The sequence below is a fragment of the Garra rufa genome, chromosome 14 (assembly GCF_049309525.1).
Source record: "Garra rufa chromosome 14, GarRuf1.0, whole genome shotgun sequence".
Lineage (NCBI taxonomy): Eukaryota > Metazoa > Chordata > Actinopteri > Cypriniformes > Cyprinidae > Garra > Garra rufa.
In genome coordinates, this window is record NC_133374.1 from 34550481 (window position 1) to 34564907 (window position 14427).

General features: G+C 41.0%; 2 protein-coding genes across 2 annotated transcripts in view; one reads left to right on the forward strand and one right to left on the reverse strand.

Annotated features, from left to right (window-relative positions):
- The first annotated feature begins 64 nt into the window (after window positions 1–64).
- her13 (hairy-related 13) lies at window positions 65–2022 on the forward strand. Its single transcript, XM_073818038.1, has 2 exons — window positions 65–140; window positions 232–2022. The coding sequence occupies exons 1-2, from the start codon at window positions 71–73 to the stop codon at window positions 657–659; spliced, it is 498 nt and encodes a 165-aa protein (XP_073674139.1). The 5' UTR covers window positions 65–70; the 3' UTR covers window positions 660–2022.
- Window positions 2023–3535: 1513 nt separating this feature from the next.
- The window catches only part of LOC141284911 (period circadian protein homolog 2-like), a 64065-nt gene continuing 53173 nt past the window's right edge, over window positions 3536–14427 (reverse strand). Inside the window, exon 24 of the mRNA XM_073817940.1 lies at window positions 3536–4993. Within this exon, the coding sequence (XP_073674041.1) occupies window positions 4850–4993 (144 nt within the window). The 3' untranslated portion in view covers window positions 3536–4849. The remainder of the gene's footprint in view (window positions 4994–14427) is intronic.

Here is a 14427-nt window from a genome sequence, read left to right on the forward strand (position 1 = left end):
CTACATATTGACAAATAGTATGGTTATTTATACATATTTATCTATTTTTACAAATAAGTTGCAGACAAAAATGGAGAATGCAGAGGTGCTTGAACTAACAGTAAAACGAGTTGAGAACATCCTACAGACCCGTTCTAATGGTAAGATGACCTGAACCTCACTTGCACTGCATATTTAGACAATTACTTGCCATGAAAATTATTTGAAGCTCTTGTGTGTCTGATCTTCCAGAGGCTGAAGCTGTGAATCAAGAGGCCAGTGAGAGATTCGCAGCAGGTTATATCCAGTGCATGCATGAGGTGCACACCTTTGTGTCCACATGCCCGGGGATCGAGGCCACAGTGGCTGCAGAGCTGCTTAACCACCTGCTGGAGTGCATGCCATTAAATGAAGATTACCTTCAGGAGATGATCATGGAGCTCATATCAGAGCCTTCCTCCTCCAGTGGATCATGGCCAGATGGAGAGGTGCTAAGTCCAGGAGGCCGCATTGTGTCCGACCTATTCTCAGCACTGTCCCCATCCCCATCCAATCCTTCTAGTGAGGATCTCTGCTCTGACCTAGAGGAGACAGAGACCGAAGCAAGTCCTGCATCAGCTGAGGACAGCCTGAACTCCTCCATCAACACACACTCTAAGTTTATGTGGCGGCCATGGTAGAAACCTCTTGAATAACCATGAGTCTTTATTCATAATTTACTTAATCCTGTATTGGAGCATGCTGGAATTCTTTTCTTGTCTGATTTTCTTGAGAAAATGGCTGGAGCTTAAGGATTTTATACACACGCACAGGCTGATATAGTGGGATATGACATCATCTTACAGAAAAGCATGGAATACATGGTGACTTTGACACATTCCTGGATATTTTTCTTCGTAAACATAATGACTTAAATCATAAAATCTTATTTAAACTGATTGAACTGCCTTAAAAGTGAACTGTAATGGTTTATACTAAAGATTGAGAAATTGCTTTGTTTTAGTAGGGAGAAAGATTTGTCTTTTGTAGACCTAGTAAAAAAATAAAGAAATTCACACTGTCACATAGATTAAGTCCATAGCCCTGTGAAGTAGTCATTATAAAGTATTTTTATTGTTCATATACTTTAGGGACTATGCATTTATATATAAATATATATAATGTAGTTGTAACATCATTTAGTGTCAGTTTATGGTTTATAATTCATAGTATTGTGGTGCCCAGCTCCACAATATTCTTGTATGTATATACTTGTATAATGTTGTTGTTGCTGTTCAACTTCCTTCATCTGTCATTTTAAAAGGTAAGATGAGGGTAGATGTACCACCACACCTTTAATTTGTCTTCTTGACCTTAAATGTGACCCTGGACCACAAAACCAGTCATAAGGTTAAATTTGACAAAACTGAGATGTATACATCATATGAAAGTTCAATAAATAAGCTTTCTATTGATGTATGGTTTGTTAGGATAGGACAATATTTGGCCGAGATACATCTATTTGAAAATCTGGAATCTGAGGGTTCAAAAAAATCTAAATACTGAGAAAATTACCAATAAAGTTGTCCAAATTAAGTTCTTAACAATGCATATTACTAATCAAAAATGACATTTTGATATATTTATAGTAGGTATTTTACAAAAAATCTTTTTGGAACATGATCTTTACTGAATTCCCTAATGATTTTTGGCATAAAAGAAAAATCAATAATTTTGACCCATACAATGTATTTTTGGCTATTGCTACAAATATACCCCAGCGACTTAAGACTGGTTTTGTGGTCCAGGGTCACAAATGTCACTAAATCTCATCTTTATTGAATGTTCATGCTCTTATGAATCTTGACTTTTTGTCTAAACATCAAAAGGTGAGAGATTTATTAAATTTGTTTCTTTAAATTTATTTAATTGGACATTAAAAGTTTTTATGTCTATTAGTTAATGGAATAGGTGTGGACAAAGTAATTCACATAGATTTAAAAACCTAAAAATTGAAATGAAAAGTTTGGGGTACGATGCCCCCCTCACAATTGGGGCAAAAAGTTCCCAGTTCCTAGGGGACGTTAGTTTGCAGAGTCGGATTGCAAAGCTGAGGATGCTGAAGAGAGAAAGCATATATATGGATATCATATAACCTTGTGGTTATATAATAAATCATTGCAGCTTTATGGTTTATAGTATATATGAATAGTTTGTGTGCACATAGTATGTTCGTGTGTGTGTGTGTGTGTGTGTGTTAACTTAGAATTTTTCTTGGTGATATTTGCCAATGACATTGGCCCATAGAGAATCAAACAAATACTTAAAATGACTTAAAATGTCATCAAAATATTAAATGTAAGACAAAATGTTATCCAGAGATTCTTGATGGATTCCTAAATCAAAGAAACTAATGGAAGACCAGAACATTTTAATAATCCTTACAGTTTAGAGAATGCATAATACTGAGGAGAGTTTTTAGTCTACTATAATATTAAGTTAATTTATCTTCATTTATTCTACTTTATTAAAAAAAAAAAAAATAAAAAAAAAAAATAAAGCGTATTTACAATTTGCATTCATCAGATGTATTGATAGAGGTTTGAATAGATAAAGAATAAACTGAGTAGAGGGAGAGGTCAGCTAACTGTGTGCTCGTTGGAAGAACAGATGGTGATGAAAACAGATCCCTTGTGACCAAGCTGTTCAATGCCTTGGCCACTGTGGGGCCCATTTAATTTAACCATTATTGTAATTATGAAAATTGAGATGCATATACCTAAGACCTAAACAAAGTATCAGTATGCTTTAAATATATTAATCTTACTTTTAAGAAAATTAAGTGGTGTTGCATCATGCATTAACAATCTGCCATAACCATTCTTAAATAGTAACTGTATATGGGTCATTGACAAAGAAAGTTTCTAAAAAGATATTTTTTGAAAATCTTTTCAAAACGTATGTCATGCATATTTTTTGAGTTGGGAACAATGTTTAAACAAGTTTCATTTGTTAACATTTTAAGTGTTCACTTCACCACCCAAATGTCAACCAAATATTAGTAAATATATTCATATTTCAATTGCCAGACAAATGTTTTTCTCAACAGCTTTATTAAAAATATTGATATTTTTGAAATTTGTTTACAGGAAAGGTTTTAAACATGAAATCATACAGCAGTATTTATTATCACTAAAACACTATTTTTAACTATTTACTTGTGGTTGTGCCACCTGATGTTCTGTAGGTTTGAGATACTGAAACATAAAATAATATTTATCATTTCAATGTACTCTAAATGCATTTAAACTAAATAAGTTTTTTTTATAAAGTGATATTTGTCATTAAAGTACAAAATTATTCTAAAAGGAAAAATATCAAATAATTGTCAGTTCATGAATTTAATGAACTACTATGCCAATATTTTCTCTTAATCTTTAATTCTTTAAACATGTTATGATTTTAATTTTACTGTAGGTCATGAAATGTTAGTTGATGCCATAAAAATAAAGTGAAAGGTCGGTGTTACAGGCTTGTATTACGATGTTTATCAGACAATTAAAACCGCAGACAAGTGTAGATATAATCTTTTTATTATTACAAGGTAGGAATAATGTGACATGTTTGTTTCACTACGTTTATGAAATAAGAAAGATGACAAATAAAGCCACAAACCAAATGACATGCTTATAAAGACTATCAAACAAATTTGAATAAACACAAAAAAAGTTTATTGACCGCAACCATTTACGCAGTCGCCATAACCCTATGGTTCTTTTTCAGCTTGTCATACGGTCATTTGCTGCAATACTTCACAAATCAGAAACTGAGATGTAGAGAGCCAGTTCCAATTTTCCTGCTTCAGCACTAGTGGCCATGAAGTACACTCGGTAGTACACTGAATTTCAGATAATAGAAAGAGTATTTCAGGTGCAGGAACAGCTCGAGAGTTAACAGACCTTTTACAAAACGTAATAAAGCTAGTTTCCTCCACTCAGAGCACTGGTGCCCTGACGTCTTTGTTGGACAACTGCAATGTGACTAGAACATTTGTATAGCCAAAAGATAAAAGAAGAGATGAGAGAAAGCGGAAGAGAAAGGAAGAAAAATTATATGTACATGGTCAATTTTTTGACCTACAAAACACGTCTACAAAAATATTACTTTCCATGATTGCACATCCCTGATGACCCGCAACAAATACTTGCTGTGTATGTTCTGACAAAATGACACGAGCGCCTTGTAAGAGGAATAGACTGGTCACTTGTTATTGGTAGCAGCTTATTTGGCTGGAATGGTCCCCAAACTCGGCAGTGTTTCATTTCCTGGTTTTGATTATTAGCTAAACGCATTGTATTGGCCCATATACTGTTGTGTTCATAATAGATCTGCTTCTTTTTTCATTTCCAATGTTAGCTGGTACAAACACAGTCTGGCAAAATACGTAATTTCTGCACAGAGCACCAATCTACTGAGGAAAACGTTGCTGTAGCTACATATTCACACAGTACAAGAGAACTGGAAAAACTATAAAGAGATAGAACCACTGAGCGGGTTAGGTCCACATGATAGTGGTTCCAGCCAATCAGAGCTTGCACATTTGAACAGCATCTTTGGGTTAATCAGTCAGCTATCTGGCATACTTTGTCTTTACACATTCACTCACTCACTCACACACACACACACACACACACACACACACACACACACACACACACACACACACACACACACACACACACACATAAATAAAAACATTCATAATCTTTTAAAATGACAAATGCAAATCTGAGTAGATACCCCCAGACAATTTTACTTTGTGTGTACAGGTGGGAACCTGAAAGGTCCTGCTGCCCTCTGCTGGCTGAGATTAATGGAATGTTGAGACAGATTATACACTGGGTTGTTTCTTCTCGTCCTGTGAATTAGACCCTCCTCCATCTTGTACCACATCTCCTCCCAGAATGCCCAACTCCATATCAGGTAGGTCTTCTTCTAGCGGGGCAGAGACGTCATTCTCGCAGTACATACACTCCTACACAAACACATGCAAGAAACATTAAAATTGACTGATTTATGGCACTCTTCAAAGGCAAAAAACTCCTAAACACATGCACACTGAAAAAAAAAATGTTTAGTCAGTTTAACTTAAAAACTGTACTTCATATGGTAACATCTACAATAACTGATTTAGTTTAAATGAATTTAATGATTTAGGATTACTGATTATGACTGAATTCAACCCACCTAAAAAAATCAGTTAGTTAGGTAAACTGCATCATTTATCATGAAGCACAATGCATAAAAACACTGGTATTAATATTGACAACTGCACGAAGCATTGAGTACACACAGCCTAAGCACAAATGCTACTCTTCAGCACAAAATTCCAACAACAGCAACTTCTCTGAATGTCCAACATAACTGAACATTAAAGATTAACATAAACTACCAACATCTTTCCCTTTACTTGAGCTAAGTTGATCGTAGAGCCTTTGTCACCTACGGTCACTACGATCAACTTAGCTTGGGATGCTTTTGTGAAACGCAGCCCTGGGCAGTGGATCTGTAGTTCCCAGCATGGTATGCAAGGGACTAAGGGATTAAGTGTTATTTTATGTTTTTTTCAGTAAAGGAAAAGATGTTGGTAGTTTATATTAATTTTTAATCTTCAGTTATGTTGGACACTTAGAGGAGTTTCTGTTTTTGAATGTTTGAAAGAGTTATTGAAAAGAGTATTATTGAAAGATTAGCGCTGTAAATTGGATTTCCCTATGCTGCAGCATAAGTGTATAATAACTCTAAATCACAATTTTTCATTGAAGCAAAAGTTGCTTATCAAGGAGGTGTGTGTTTTGAATGTATTCATTCCGAGCTTTATTAAAAGTTGTATGTTAGTACAATGTTGTGATGGCCGAGGCCACACATAAATGTATTTGGTTTAATTTGTGTTGTTTTCATAATAGTTTATGTATTGGATGTAACTGTTTATTTTTATTTGTAAATTTGAATTTATTTTTGTATGTTGTTTTTATTTTTTTTGTCTAAATATTTATGCTCTAAGTTGGGTAATTGGTGCCGTCTGGATGCGCGCTAAAGAAGGGCAATGCCATTCCTGATAAGTTCGATTCGCTGGAGTGCACGCTGGCGAATAGAAGGTGTAACATCGAGCAAAGACAAATTATGTGTTGTATTTATACGACTTGTGATTTTTGTGTTGTATTAAATTATGTTTGTTTAATTTGAATAATTTAGGTTGTTCAAGTGTGTTACGTGTGGGTGACCCCTCTGTTATTTGTTGGTGGTGCGGTCCCGGTAATATAGGGGCTGGGCTGTGTTGGAGAGTTTTGGGTTTGGGATCCCAAGAGTAACATCGGAGCCCTGGAACTCCATGATTTCTTTGTTTATGTGATTTTCTTTATTTTTGCTGTGTGGCCCAGTGTATGTTCTTAACGAAAGAAATGAAAAAATAGATAAAGAAGTGAATTTTTGCAAACCATGCCTCTTGCTTTATTGGACGAATCGTGACAATTGGTGGCAGCGGTCCAGAAGGAGGCGAATTGCAAAAAGACTACCGGCTATAATCGGACCAAAATGGCCCCGAAGAGAGCGGCACGGGCCGCGGTGGTTCCAGCGGAGGTGGAGCTGGTGCTTGATGAAGGGGAGGCGCAAGCAGAGAACACGGCAGGTGCAGAGGAGCACATGGACGCGGATGCGTTGTCAGAAGGAGACGTGTTGGAGCTGAAGCGGATGTTCCAAAAGTTTATGTCGGATCAACAGGACAGAGATGTACGTCAGGCTCAGGAAGTGGTGCGTCAGGAAACTAGGTGGAAATCACTGCAGCATCAATTTCGACTGTTGCAAGGGCAAGTAAGTCGGCGAGCGTCGACGGAGGATCTACGAGACCGAGCTGTTGCTGGACCAGAGGCCTCGTCTGGCGTTTCTGAAGGCGCTCGTGATTTGGATGCTGGATATGCAGTGAAACAGGTGAAGCTACAAAAGTTATGTGACGAGGACGATATTGAACATTATTTGACCACGTTCGAGCGGATCGCTGAGCTGTGCAGATGGCCGAGGGAAGATTGGGCCATAAGACTCATCCCGTTGTTGACGGGCAAAGCCCGCAGTGCTATGGACGTTGTGGATGCCAGGGAATATGTGCATGTGAAGGAAGCTATTCTGGCAAAGTATTCTATCAATCAAGAAACTTATCGACAGAGATTCCGTGCCATGGAGGTACTGGAGGATGAAACGCCAAAAGAACTATATGTCCGTTTGAAAGACTTGTATCAGAAATGGGTAAGACCGGGAGAGAAAACGAAACAACAGGTTGGGGAAATTGTGATACTGGAACAGTTTCTGCGGATGCTTAGTCCTGATTTGCAGACCTGGGTGAAGGAACATGACCCTGCTACAGCGGAAGAGGCGGCACAGTTAGCTGACGTTTTCGTGGCGGCACGCCGAAAGACTGAGCCTTGGAGTAATACTCGCTGGAAGATGATGCGGGACAGGTCTACTCGTCGGCTGCCTTCAGCGTCTCAAGGTAGTGGGCCTCTTAATGAGGCCGGTTTCAGACACAATAGCCGCGTTTCCACTGTCGGGCCAAAAGCGGGCGTGCTAGTGCGTGCCAGGGCCAGTCGCGTTTCCACTGTCTCTTCCGGGGCCTGATCGTGCCTCGTCGGTGCTTCCTCAGGGCCAATGGCCTGGGTTTTTCGGCCCTATGAAAACCTTGGGCCAAAGCGGGCCAGCTGGGGCTTGAGGCGTGGTCAAAGTGAAAGGCGTAGTGTGTCTGCGGTAAGAAGCGCATTTCGCCGAATTACTAATACAGGGCTCTTCTAAGCATTTGGGCCGAGGACAATATACAACGCCAGTTTGACGGCGTCTGCAGAAACGAAGACGTGATAAAAATAAAATTTTGGACAAATGCAAATAAGATCCTATAAAAATGAGATCTGATGTATAAGTTTATTTACATCGTCCAAAAAACCCCACAAAAACTCACCAACACACCTTGATAACATAACATACACTGTACCTGTATCTGTACCTAAATAAAGGCATAAAAAATTATGCTAGAAGTACAACTGTGTAGTTATTTTTTGCAGTAGTGTGTAGATAATGTGCAACATTTTGTTTGATGTAATACCAAGTTAGACGAAAGATTTGTGTGTAGGTCATAAAAACAACGCTACTTTTCAAGTGGTTTATTAATGTAATATATTACAAATATTGCTGCTGCATAAACAACTGTTGCAAAGCACTTCTTGCATCAGAACAGACATCACCAACATTACAAGGCGTTTCTGCATTCGCTGTATCCGGCTTCCACGTCCCTGTATTGTTCTTTTTCGCCTTGCAGCTAACATAAGCTTTCGGCGTAAACGCAGCTGAGCCTCTGTCTTCGCATCTTGGTTTCGCTGCCTCATCTTCCACAAAGAAAACACCGAAAGGAGCAAACAAACAGCCGCTTCAGCTGTCTTCGTTCGATGATCACACTACGGTGACTTACTTTCAATCTCCCCGCTGAAAGGGGAGGGGTTTCGTGACGTTTGATCCAAGGAGATGTGTAAAGGGCGGGCTTTAGGTTTGCACAGCGAGGCTACTGGCTCGATAGTGGAAACGCAGCTTACTTTTGGCCTTGGTGCTTGCGACTCGAGGCCATTAGCTCCGCCCGGCACGCTCTTAGCACTGGCTCGCACTGGCCCGACAGTGGAAAAGCGGCTAATGTAAATGTTGGGACTTTGGGTTTAGAGACTATTAAATGTTACAAGTGTGGTCAGTTAGGGCATAAGAAATCTATGTGTCCCCAGCTGAAGAAAACTTTTACCACTATGTGTTATGTGCCGGAGAAAATGGCTCCTGAGATAAGTCTGTCTATTCCAAACCCAATGATAAAAACAATAGAGTTGAATGGCCATAAGGTTACTGCTTTACTTGATACGGGTTGTACGCAAACCTTAGTTGATTCTGAATGTTTTCCCCAGTTATGTGCCCTCACTGATTCCCCGCTAATTGTGAAGTGTGTTCATGGGGATGAGCGTCTTTATTCTGTAACTGATGTTCATTTGGGAATAGGGGATCAGGTTTATTTGATGAGGGTGGGACTCGCACGAGGTTTGCCACATCCAGTAATCCTGGGTCATGATTGTCCCGTCTTGACTAATCTGTTATCTCTTGGCAATGTCCATGATGTAGATTTAGCTTTGACGCGGTCACAAAGTAAAGCAAAGCAATGCGAAGAAAACCCAATGACGTTTTTACCCTTTTATGGTGCAGAGTTGTCTGTGAATCCAATTAAAAAAAAGAAATCTAAAAGGGAAAAGAGATTGGAAAAGTTCAAAGGGACTGTAGGAAAGGGGATTGAAACGAATGAACCTGAGAAACTTGTGAATAACGATCAGTTTTTAATTCCTGGTGATTTGAAACAATTACAAAAAGAGGATGCTGAAATCTCGAAATTGTATTCACAGGTTAAAGCAGCAGCACAGGGGGGGTTAACGGTCATGAGGTATCAAGGAAGACTTTTCTGTGTAAGCAATGGTCTGTTGTATCGCAAGGTTGGTGAAAACTTACAAGTGGTACTGCCAGCTAGCGTACGTAATGTTGTTATGACTATAGGGCATTCTATTCCTTGGGCGGGGCATTTGGGAAGGCGAAGGACACATACTAGGATTAGCAGGCATTTTTATTGGCTAGGTATGTCCAAAGATGTCGCTGATTTTTGTAAGGCGTGCCCTGAATGCCAGTATAGGGGAAATCGCAAGCCGCCCAAAGCACCGTTAGTCCCTCTACCCGTTATTGATGTTCCATTTCAGCGGCTGGGAATGGACATCGTGGGTCCGTTAGAGAGAAGTAAAAATGGCTACAAATACATGTTAGTTATCTCTGATTATGCGACGCGATTTCCAGAGGTGTTTCCCTTAAAAAACATCAAAGCTAAAAGTATAGCGTTCTGTCTCGTACAATTTTTCTCTAGAGTGGGGTTGCCAAAAGAGATATTGACCGATAGAGGAACGAATTTTACTTCCCACTGCTTGCAACAAGTGTATCAATTACTGGGAATTAAGGGGTTAAAAACCACTCCTTTTCATCCAGAAACGGACGGGTTGGTAGAAAGGCTAAATCAAACTCTTGTGCAGATGCTTCGAAAATTCGTGAATGAGGTGGGGACCGACTGGGATCAGTGGTTGCCCTGCCTCATGTTCGCATATAGGGAAATTCCACAAGCGTCCACGGGTTTCTCGCCGTTCCAGCTAGTATATGGCCATGAAGTGCAGGGACCATTGTCCCTTTTGAAAGCCTGGTGGGAGGGGGAATCGCCGGACCCTCCTAAAATTAATGTTATTGATTATGTGATCACTATGCGGGAAAAGTTACATCAAATGACAGAGCTGGCAGCTTCACATTTGAGGGAAGCGCAGAAAAAACAAAAGACGTGGTATGATAGGACTACAAAATTGAGATCGTTCGAGCCTGGTCAAAAAGTACTGGTAATGCTTCCAACGTCGGAAAATAAACTTCTAGGTAGATGGCAAGGGCCATTTGAGGTAACCAAGAAGTTAGGTACAACGACATACGAGATAGCTACCCCAGGAAAGATGCGCTCACATAAGGTATTGCATATTAACCTCCTGAAGGAGTGGTATCCTCAAACGCAGAGTGCAGTCGTTAATTTGATCAGGCTGGTAGAGGATGAGGAGGAGGTGGAAGAACAATACCTACCAGGTAGTCAGTCATCGTCGCCTTTAGATCTTAGTCATCTTTCTATTGAGCATCGAGTTCAAATTCAGCAGTTGTGCGATCCAACTTTGTTTAAGAGTCAGCCGGGTTGTACCAACCTTATAACCCATAGGATAGTGCTTAAAGAAAATGCACAGCCGAAGCGGTTGAGTTATCGTATCCCGGAACGTTTATTAACAGCATTTGAGGATGAGGTAAAATCTATGCAGCAGATGGGTATAGTGGAGCCGTCTAAGAGCGAGTGGTGTAATCCGGTGGTGTTAGTGCCCAAAAAGGATAATACTCTGCGGTTTTGCATCGATTTCCGTTATCTAAATTCGGTGTCTAAATTTGACTCATATCCTATGCCGCGAATTGATGATCTAATCGAGAAACTTGGTAAATCTAAGTTTATCAGCACAATAGATTTAAGTAAAGGGTACTGGCAAGTACCACTGGATCCGGCTGCGCGAGAGTTGACTGCGTTCCGTACACCGAGGGGGTTGATGCATTTTCGGGTACTTCCGTTCGGTTTACACGGGGCTCCTCCCACTTTTCAAAGATTAATGGATGTTGTATTAAGTGACGTGGGAGAGTTTGCAGCAGCTTACTTAGACGATGTTGTTATTTTTAGTTCGTCATGGGAAGATCACCTCCGACATCTTCAAGCAGTTTTCCAGAGGGTTCAAGAAGCTGGGTTAACCATTAATCCGGCGAAGTGTCATCTGGTTAAAACAGAAACTGAATATCTGGGGTACGTGTTGGGGAATGGTAAGATTAAACCGCAAGTGCAGAAAATTCGAGCTATTCAAGCATGTTCGCGACCAACCACGAAAAAACAAATCCGGTCTTTTCTCGGATTGATTGGTTGGTATCGTAAATTCATCCCCCATTTTTCCACAATAGCAGCGCCGTTAACCGATTTGGTGAAAAAGTCAAATCCGAATGTTGTACAGTGGACAGTGCCTGCCGAAAAGGCATTTGAGCAGTTGAAAGAAATATTGAGCGAACATCCCGTTTTGCAAAGTCCTGATTTTGGGAAAGCTTTTGTTCTCCAGACTGATGCATCGGATATAGGGCTGGGAGCGGTCCTGATGCAGGAGGGGAATGGGGAAAGGCACCCGGTGGTGTATTTGAGTCGAAAATTATTTCCCCGGGAATCTAGGTATTCAGTAGTGGAAAAAGAATGTCTAGCCTTGAAATGGGCTCTTGATTCACTTAAGTATTATTTATTAGGCCGGGATTTCGTGATTGAGACGGACCATAAAGCTTTGAAATGGTTAAGTACAATGAAAGATACTAATTCTCGATTGACGCGTTGGTTTCTCTCTATACAGCAGTTTCGGTTTGTAGTGAAGCATCGTCCAGGGGTGGAAAATGTTGCTGCTGATTTCCTTTCCCGTTTGCCAAGTGAAAGTGCTTAAGTGGGGGGAAATGTGATGGCCGAGGCCACACATAAATGTATTTGGTTTAATTTGTGTTGTTTTCATAATTGTTTATGTATTGGATGTAACTGTTTATTTTTATTTGTAAATTTGAATTTATTTTTGTATGTTGTTTTTATTTTTTTTGTCTAAATGTTTATGCTCTAAGTTGGGTAATTGGTGCCGTCTGGATGCGTGCTAAAGAAGGGCAATGCCATTCCTGATAAGTTCGATTCGCTGGAGTGCACGCTGGCGAATAGAAGGTGTAACATCGAGCAAAGACAAATTCTGTGTTGTATTTATACGACTTGTGATTTTTGTGTTGTATTAAATTATGTTTGTTTAATTTGAATAATTTAGGTTGTTCAAGTGTGTTACGGTGTGGGTGACCCCTCTGTTATTTGTTGGTGGTGCGGTCCCGGTAATATAGGGGCTGGGCTGTGTTGGTCATGGAGAGTTTTGGGTTTGGGATCCCAAGAGTAACATCGGAGCCCTGGAACTCCATGATTTCTTTGTTTATGTGATTTTCTTTATTTTTGCTGTGTGGCCCAGTGTATGTTCTTAACGAAAGAAATGAAAAAATAGATAAAGAAGTGAATTTTTGCAAACCATGCCTCTTGCTTTATTGGACGAATCGTGACAAATGTAATGCTTTTAAGTTAAAACAGCATCCCCTTGTTTTATGTAACATAACCTTGAATGAAGTGAAATTTATAGGTAGACTCATATAGAAATAACTCCTTTAAGCAACAACTGCATGTTCACTTTTTAGAGTGCACTTATAGCACTCTTCATGTGAACCGCACAAGATAATCTATAGCTACAGATTCTATGTAAGTAATGACCCTAGCATGTTGGTAAAGGGATAATACCTATGTTCCCAAAATCCTATGTGCCCACGGTCCTGTTTGGCAGATTTAGGCGGCTGCATATATGAAAAAAAAACGTCTCGGGTTACGTATGTAACCTTAGTTCCCTGAGGACAGGGAACGAGACGCTGCGTCCTGGTTAGGACACTTTGGGAACTGCCTTCAGCATGACCGGTTCTGAAACAAATGTATGAAACAACGACAGTGAACTTGACACTGGCCGGCGCCAGCCTATGACATCATCATCAGGCGCCTGCTAGTATAAAAGCAGGTGCCTGAGAGCACAACACCATCTTTTTGTCGGACGGAGGTCTGTGCAGGGCCCGAGGCATGGCCCTGAGACACAGCGTCTCGTTCCCTGTCCTCAGGGAACTAAGGTTACATACGTAACCCGAGACGTTCCCTTCCGGAGGGAACTCTACGCTGCGTCCTGGTTAGGACACTTTGGGAACGCTTATACCAACGCCGCCATGCCGAGGGATAGGTGATCAAACTGACTGAATGAGGAGTCAAGAAGGAAATCACCCCTGCATCAGCGAGAGTCGCTGGGGCCCAGTGACCTGCCACGGCTAGCCCGGCTACCTGTGCACACAACTCTCAAGCGTGGAGGCCTAGAGGAAGCCTACTACACTTAGCTCCCTAAGTGAAGGAGCTCATAAACGCCCTGACCATAAGGGGCGGAGTTTAGGGAATGGAGGTCTCGGCAGGGCGAACGCCTGCTCTAGGGACCTGACAACATTCAGTGCTACAGGTATAGATGGGGAAGCGGAGCTTCTGGAGAATGGAGGCTTCATAAAAGACTCTCTAAAAGAGAGGAAGCCTGACAACATTCAATCCACTAGCTCTTAGGAGTGGAGGTCTCAAATAACCCTCCAGTGAGGGGAGACCTGGCTACACTCACGCTTGAAAGTACTGAAAGCGGAGCTTCTGGAGAATGGAGGCTTCATAAAAGACTCTCTGAAAGAGAGGAAACCTGACAACATTCCATCCACTAGCTCTTAGGAGTGGAGGTCTCAAATAACCCTGCCGTGAGGGGAGACCTGGCTACACTCACGCCTAGAAGTACTGGGGGCGGAGCCTCTGGAGAACGGAGGCTTCACAGAAGACTCTCTAAAAAGAGAGGAAACCTGACAACGTTCAGTCCACCAGCTCTTAGGAGTGGAGGTCTCACTAGCCCTTCAGTGAGGGGAGACCTGGCTACACTCACGCCCGGAGGAAAAAGCCTATACTCGACACTGGGGGTATTCAGTGAGGCTGCATAGCCTATGCAACCCGAACTACCCGAGTGGAGCTTCTGCTCAGAGGGAATCTACAAAGTGGAGGTCTCATGACCTAACTACACTTGACACTGACGACGGCCTGTGAGGCTGAATAGCCTGTGCAGCAGGCCTGTCTAAGTGGAGATTTCCCGAGGAGTGGAGGCTTCGCCGAAAGGAAGCCTGGCAACACTCTGTGAG